The 8,520-nt window shown below is 42.5% G+C and overlaps 1 protein-coding gene across 1 annotated transcript in view; it reads left to right on the top strand.

The window, feature by feature from the left end:
- The window catches only part of LOC147013721 (uncharacterized), a 21,177-nt gene extending 15,909 nt beyond the window's left edge, over positions 1-5,268 (top strand). The window contains exons 7-10 of the mRNA XM_085850880.1: positions 2,504-2,631; positions 2,722-2,784; positions 2,957-3,090; positions 3,242-5,268. Of these exons, the coding sequence (XP_085707006.1) occupies positions 2,504-2,631; positions 2,722-2,784; positions 2,957-3,090; positions 3,242-5,015 (2,099 nt within the window). The 3' untranslated portion in view covers positions 5,016-5,268. The remainder of the gene's footprint in view (positions 1-2,503; positions 2,632-2,721; positions 2,785-2,956; positions 3,091-3,241) is intronic.
- Positions 5,269-8,520: the final 3,252 nt, after the last annotated feature.

The raw sequence follows: 8,520 nt of genomic DNA, 5'->3' as shown, positions 1-8,520 counted from the left end.
GCCCTTCCTGACGCAACCCTGGTCGCCTCTTACGACACAGGGATAAGGATTGGGTTTCGCCATGATTCCGGGCTGCCCTACACCCTCTCATAGCGTGGCCCAGTGCAGAGCTCCCGTCCTCGAGCGATCCTCCAACCCAAGCCTCCGAGTAGCCGGATTACAGGCGCACGCCAATACGCCCAGTATACCAATAGTGCATATATATATATATATATATATATATATATATATATATATATATATATATGTATATATATATATATATATATATATGTATATATATATATATATATATATATATGTATATATATATGTATATGTATATATATATATATATATATATATATATATATATATATATATATATATATATATATATATATATATATCAGTAGATCTGAGAACCAGTGCAGACTTTTACTCACTGACAAACAGCACCGTGTATGATCCCACACCACAGCCACAAAACCATGGAGGGAAAGTTCTACAGAATAACCAAGTGGTCTTTGTCCTCACAAGCCGGCGGAGCGGAAAGCGGAACGTCGGCCTGCAGCATGATCTAATATCCCGCCGGTGCCCAAACTAGGATTAACACAATTTAATCCTCCAGGGATACTCAAATCAGTCCAATTATATTGTGATAAGACTGGAAAAGACAATGCCAGACAGGCTGCTTAAAGTAATAAATAATTTATTGAAAAATTAAGAGGCCACGACAAGATGGACAAGACGGTGCACATTCCCACATGTAAGACAATCCCATATAACACAAACCTTGTGCATTTACTGTTACAATAGTTTCGAAGGCACCACAGTTAAATCACCATCCACATAGAAAGTAACCAGGCAAATAAGAAATGGGGATGCTGGAGGACACTGTAGGCTGCGGGATGGTTCGGTGGCAGGAAGACCTCGTTTGGGAACACAAGTCAGCGGTGAGCAAATTGGCCAGACAACAGTTGGGTTTGCTAGTCGAGCCCATAGGGCTTCCAGCACACCTCAAACCACAGGCACAGATAACTGATATAATCTACATTCCTTGTACAAACTCAACTTCTGGTTCAATTAGAAGTATAAATTATAATGGTTACATTAGACAACTCTATCGAACTGTGCCTAAAGCCACTTTGGGACCTCGTTCTGCATGTAAATTGGCACCATTGGTGCAACAAAATGACACAGACCAATTACAATAACCATCCCTTGAGACTTGGGGGAATAAAAATGCTTTTAAAAAGTTCTTAAACTCAAATCCCATATCATGTATTAATCTATCCATTGTGAACTAATGTCCTTGTCCTGTGCCCAACTTAGCGCTCCTACATGGTGATCATTTCTATCAATTAAAGACCTCCTGAAACCACTCCTTTGGTACTTTGTTAGTTACTGCAAATCTCTGACATGAAAGCAAAGTTTATACATTCAAGCCTTTCACGAGCTATCCACCATGGATTTATAAAACTAGCAAAGAATGTGTCCTTACAGCCCGGTTTATCCTCACAGAACTACAGACGTGAAGACTTGTAACACCACCGGGAACGGCGCTGCACGATGTATATTTACCTGGAGAGAAGTGTGGTCCTCCTACCCCCATGCTAGAAATGTTTTTGTTTGCCCCGTAAAACTGAGTTTTCAACTCAATCCGTCCAGCGGTACACGTGTACATCGGGGACAAACACACAAACAAACAAACAAACAGACACTTCTCTCAAATTGTAGCATGGCGAGTGTAAAAGCCTGCCAAAAATGATGGGTTGGAATGGTTTTGTTTGACATATTCAAGGAGACGAGACGATACGATGTTTCATAGCAAGAAGTGTTATTTTAAAACATGACATGTACAAATGGTACCCCATTTTCTTTATCTTCTGGGATGTTTTGTTTCGACGGTACAGCCTCGTGAGCGTGCCAAAGTGCGAGGCCTCAGCCCAGCATCAGGTGTGCTTACAACTTCTTTATTCATTTCTGAGTGTTACACTTCTTCTCTGAGTGTGTTACACATCATTTACAGTGAATTTCACCTCCCTGTGTGCCTTGTATTTAGTATTCTTTTTTAAAACGTTCCTGTACACCGCCCTGGAGACCCAGTTGCAAGTCACTGTCTACAATTACAATAGAAGAGACATAATTACTCTTTCATGAAAAATGTTTTTCGACTTCTTTTTTAATCCTGAAAAATAACCCGTAGTGAACACGCAGTCGTGTGAAAAGATTCGCCTTTAAAACCCGATTCAAACCGTCCTTATGAAGAGGCACAGACAAATACACAAATACACATTGTGTTTTATATCGGTAGATTAGTGGGCAATGGTAAAATGAACACGGTATATTGCATTTGAACCAACTGGGATCCCAACATCATGAGAAATCCACCCAGATGGAAACACCAAGCAGGCTAAACCCAATGAGACGACAACACAACATGATGACTCCTTTGACCTGACCATGTGACCTCTAATCACGTTTGTCCACCTGTGAAACCACTGATATCGTTTTGGAACAGAGTCTGCTCTGGAGGTTCCAGTGGGTCAAGATGGTGAACCACAGGCAGAGCTAAGTAGGATACCTTCGCTACGTGAGCGGGTGGCGATGTATCAGGCTGCTATCATTGAAAGTTCCGGTGAGAAAAAGGTGAGCGATGACTTTTGAGTGCGTTCACGGTCAGTTGGCTCAGGTAACGAGGCTGCTTATTGCAGTTTTGCTTGGATGTTGCCTTTTCAGCTTCTCCCTGGAATGTCTTCCTCCAGCACCTTCGGAAGCTACCAACAGGCCAAACCGAGATTTGTGAGTCACCCTTCAACAAGAAGCTCGAACGCTGTGCATAACGTCTTAATTTATAGACATTTTTTCGATGTGCATTGGAAATATTTTCAAACTAATACAAAGTGAGTTCTCAAGCAGATTAAGTTGGCACAAGGAATGGTGGAGGTAAATTTTTTGCTGTGATTATTCGCAGGGATTTACAAAACAGGAAGGAGAACGCTGCAAAGGGTGCGGTGAAAAGGTCTACTGGGCTGACCGGCTAGCGGTTGATAACAACATTTACCACAAATCCTGCTTCAGGTGCCACCATTGTTGGAGCAAACTCAGGTGTGTCTTTGTACAGAAGTTTTTTTTGATTAAATCATTTTTTATGACGTCTCAAATTCTCACTTTGATTCATATTAAGTTTGCTACTTGCTGCATATTGTTCTGCTCCGTAACTGCTAATTGTCTGTTCCATCCGGGTTCCCCGTACCAGCCTCGGGAATTATGCTGCAGTGGAAGGTTTTGTGTACTGCCGTCCACACTTCAAACAGCTTTTCTGTGCAAAAGGAAATTACAAGGATGGTTTCGCATTGGGTGAACAAGCTCTGAAAGGTCGTGGACAAGGACAGGTGTATCCGCCACCTTGGGCCCACAAAGGAAATGTCGGCGGATCATGGACGCCGCCAAACTTCAATACATTATCAAAGTCATCGGAAAGGATGGCCTCTTCTCTTCTTACTCCGGCTGCTGTCTTCCCTGTACATAAAGGTGGTAAAAGCAGGGAAATAGCAACAGGTGACCAAACTGAGTGGAAAGGTAATGGTGAGGTCATTGCCACGATTTCAGGAAAGGATGAAAGACAAAGTGAAAGTTTTCCAGGAATTCAAGGTACTCCAGAACATGAAACTGGCAATGGTGTGCCTAGATCAGGAGGTGTTGATACATGCCCACCTCAACCTGCTCTTTGGTGTAGCTTGAGACCAGGAAGTGAAACTGAGGCATTGTTATCCTCCACTTTGGGTGAGAAACCAAGTAAAAGTGAAGCGACTAAGACATTTGAAGCCACTGCCCTGAAAGCCAAACAAGAACTACCTGGTATTTATCGTTTAGGGAGAGAAGTATCTGCAGAACTGTGGCAACCCCAGAAAAAGACTGGAGTCGGTCGTTTGATCTCAGTGGATGCTCCAAGAGGTTGGGAAGGGCAAAAAAACGTGAACACAACTCTGAATAACGATCTTGGACCGATACGAGTACAGGTATTGGATGAACCTGCTGGAGAGTCAAAACCTGAGGACAACAAAGGCGATGAAGAGAGTAATCGTTTTTTTCGACAAGCAAGTGAAAAGAACGATGAAAAGTTGGTACCCAAGGAAGATGAGGCAAAGGTAAGAAAAGGTGGCAATCGTACGAGCTTTGGTTATTCTACCTTGGCTAAACTGTACAGTAGACACATGTCTGGAAAGACAGAGAGTGTGGATAAGGGAATGGCACTGTCACCTAAGTTTCGCTCTGCTATCAGTCACCTGGAAGATGCAATGAGCAACAACAATCAGGAAGAACAAGGTGTGGTTAAAGAAAATGGACTCTGCGGAAGGACTTTGAGGTGTGACAATGCCAATGGAGAATTTTCTCACGCAGGTGAGGCTTTCGAGTTTGGAGAGGATGAATTTCAGGGCTACGACATAAGCATGAATGAGTACGGCAATGAAAAAGAAAAGCTTGCAATCAGAAATCTACTTGGGGAATCCCAAATACCTTTGATACGTTTTCCAATCACGTCTTCAACTCAAGATGTCGATCCCGAGTTTTCCGATACCATTTCAGACTTCGATCCTCTGAGATGTGCAAGTGAAGCATCTGCCAGGGCAGAAAGTCAGATTATCATGATAGACACGGGATACTCTCCCAGCCTGACACTTGCTCATTCACCTTCTTCCAGTATTGACTTGTGGGTAACTGCTCCATCAACACCAGATAACGAAATTGCAGAATGGGGTACATGTATGGCTCCAAAAACAAACACTTTGGATATTACAGGTTTAAGAGATGAACTTTGCTCCCCTCCTGAGATGCAAGAACATCCAAATTCAGTCGGGGATTTCCCCCTGTATGACTGTATGGCCGATAAGTATGGTGTGAACAGTACAAGTGTGTCATTCTCATTGACCAACCCTTTTCTCAGCTGCACTGATACAATGGAAGAGGAGAATGGGTTAGTCTCTGCAGCACAACAGACCCAAACAGATACTGTTGATCTCCTATCTTAAAATCGTTCACAATCCCAACCACAGCTCAAGATTTTTTTCAAACACTATATAAAAGTAAAATCCTTAATTTATGATTCTATTTTTGGTTGTTTTTAGTTGGGCTGAAGGATTTGATCATAAAGTCCTTAAGTTGGAGGTCTCTCATCAGAAGAACAACGTTCTGTACGATTATGTAGATTGAGTCAATTATGATACTATCATGCTGAAGATGTACGAATGTGAAATAAATGAGTATGCAAAAATATTTACAAAACTTCGAGCACTGAAACGAAATTGAAATTTCATTTGAGTGAGTAAAGGTATGGGGTGAGTACCTGGGGTACGACATCATGTTGAGAGTCGAGAGGCTGGTTGGTGGAATAAAACTAAACAAGAGCAAGAATTGCTTGGCAATACATGTCACCTACCGGTCCAAATTAATGTTAGGGAGATAAAAAAAAAAAATTGTTTGCGTTTAATGCATGCTCGAGCCGATGCTGGAACCAAAATGAAGAAGAAGAAACTCTCTAACCCACCATGTTTTGTTCGTTTCTTGGCTTTGCATATTTCATATTAAAAATAACCCGATGCACATCCATAAAGCAAAAACGTGTGTACGGCATATGTGCATATATAATACATCGTGCTTATATACCGGGGATCATTCCAATTTCATGAACTACAATCCAGGCATAAGGCCTGAGGCCTGCTGATCTTTGCTGTTTCATGCAATGGCGGCGCATGATTTTAATGGGGTGGAGTCAGACCAACTGTCCAGCCAAGGGAGTGGAGTCTGGGCAGTTGAACACTTACCCATGTAAGTGGGTAATTATTACCCACTTACCCATGTAAGTCTCTTAATTATTAGAGAATAATGTGATATTTTCTAAGTTTAAAAAGGGCATAACTTTGTGAAAAATCAACGAAACGTCCTGAAACTCAAACTTGTTCTGTAGCTTATCATAGTAATGTCATGTAACAAGTTTCAGTTGAATATGTCAAAGGGTACGGGAAAAAAAAGTCTGAAAAACCACAGGTGGGACGGATGACGGATGGACGGATAGACAGACAGAGAGCAAACCTATAGTCCCCTCCTAATATTGGACTAAAAAAAGATTGAAGGATCTGACAGGATAGCTTAGAGGTATGCACACTTGCTTCTAAGCCATCTCGCCTGGGTTTGAATCCCAACTCAGCTCTAAACTGTCATCCTGGTTATTCACAGGTAGGGTTAAACTGGGCGTCACATCTGCCAGCATTCGTTGGTGGAAGTTAAGGATCCCACAGTGCCCTTCATGAAGAACAGGCAAGCTATTACCGGCAACCTGAACAAATTACAAATTCCTTTCCTGACTGCCACTGGTAAGGCAAAAGCAAACCAACCAGTGTACTCCTTGCCATGTCGCTGTGGAGGAACAGCAGAAACAAAAATAAAGACATTAAAACCCCTTCTGTCTTTATTAAATCTTTAGGGGAGGGTGTGGTCATTCACCGATGTGCTTTTGGTGATAAAAGGGAAGGGGGAGGGAGAGATTGGAGGCATTAAAGGCAAAGATAAAGAAGTTTGGGAAGAGGGAGTTGAGATGAGGTATGGAGATTAATTATGCAGTGTGAGAAAAGGGTTTAAAAACAGTGGGTCCATCCATGCTCTGATCTCCAAACCTTTTCCCTTCTCCCACACATCCTTTCTCTCTCCTAGAATCCTACCTTCTTTTCTCTTTAGCCCCTCCATATGTATGCAATGAAGAGCAACATCCAACCCCCACCCTGCCCCCTCCCAGGGGGGTTTATCTTTACCTCTGTCACCAAAGATGGACGTAGATTATATATTCACCCCTGTTTGTTTGTTTGTTTGTTTGTTTGTGAGCAGGACATCTCAAAACGTTATGTACAGATTTGGATAAAACTAGGTGGAGGAGTTGGTTCGATGACAAGAACAAGCCGATTCGATTTTAGTTCAGATCCAGATCCAGATCTGGCCCATCAGTGGGAAACAAAATGTAACCTGGTCAGCCTGGCGGAGGTATGCACTCTACCGAGTGCTGTTCTAGTATAATCCTGAAATTGGACTGATTAGTCACCTTCACATATATTACACCTGAAATTGAATGAATCCTCATTGATGTCATGGTCAATGAAGAAGAAGAAGAAGAAGAAGAAGAAGAAGAAGACTCGGTGGCATCATGGTTAGAGCATCTGCTCTGAGGCTGGGAGGTTAGTGGTTCAAACCCCAAATGAGTCATACCAAATACTTTAACAAATGGTACGTGCTGCTTTCCTTGCTTGATGCTCAGCATTTAACAATGATAGAGAACCGGACAACCAACCGCGTTCGCTGGAAACCTTTGAATAGGCTTTTATGGGCATGATGGCCTCCACTTGCAGGCCTCACCATCAGCCATGACCTTTCCTGGGCCAACCACATAACAAAGTTGGCCTCCAAAGCCAGTCAAAGACTGTGCAGTGTGCATGCTTCCTCATTTCAAGTTTTTTTCTTGGGAAAATCAGAGCTACTCACAGTATACAAGGCCTTCGTCCATCGCTCAATGGAGTACTGCTCTCGGACATGGGCTGGCACTCCAGCATCACATCTGTCTCTCCTGGATTATAAGGATTCCAAAGCTCTCAAAATGATTGGAATCTCCCATGATAAGGCCGAAGCCCAAGGTCTGTTGCTATCACATTGTACGCTGGTTGGTGTTCTCTGTTTTCTACCGTTTATTCTGCAATATTGCTCCCTCTGCTCTGTCCTCTGAATCTCCTCAACAACCCCAGGATGCACGTATTCTTCCAGTCAGGTATTTATGGTTAAACTTCCAAAATCCAAATTGACTGCAAATCTCAATTCCTTTGTTCCTTTCTTTCCCCATAAATGGAACCATCTTCCAGAGGCCAGCCGTTCTTTCCAATCTTCCCTCCGCGGCTTCGAGCAGGCAGTGCACCAACACCTCATATCATCCCCTATCCTGCTACATGATCTTTATTAGCCCCATTAACCGTTCCTGACCAGACCCTTTCCCTTGCTGCTCTCAATGATTCCTGAGCACTCCCCCTCCCCTGATGGACACAGTCCTACACCAAAGCATCACCTTCAACACAGAGGCCTCGGCCCGGTGACTCTGTATGCATATATATATATATATATATATATATATATGCATATATATATATATATATATATATATATATATATATATATATATATAATTGACCCCTCCCACACTCCTCTAGCCAAAAAAGCTGCGTAAAGCAACCCAAAAAGACCTACACAAGATAATTGCTACACTGTTTAAAACCCTTCCCAGAGTTCCTCAACAACTATAAAGATGTTCACACGTAGCACACGCATGAGAATCCAAATGCTACACACCCCCTCAGCTACCGGACTGGTTTCATCACTTCTTGGCGAATCATCAGCGATGGCGTAAACAGTAATGCATACCAATGAGGCTCCCAAGCATGTATCACGTGCAAATGGCAAAAACTTTAGAGTTGTTGACAAACTCTGGAAAGGGTTTGAACAGCA

Source organism: Eptatretus burgeri, chromosome 13, assembly GCF_056783735.1.
Source record: "Eptatretus burgeri isolate ZD-2024b chromosome 13, Ebu_testis_v1, whole genome shotgun sequence".
NCBI classification, from domain to species: domain Eukaryota; kingdom Metazoa; phylum Chordata; class Myxini; order Myxiniformes; family Myxinidae; genus Eptatretus; species Eptatretus burgeri.
The sequence above is the reverse complement of the archived record's forward strand: the minus strand, read 5'-3'. Positions and strand labels throughout refer to the sequence as shown.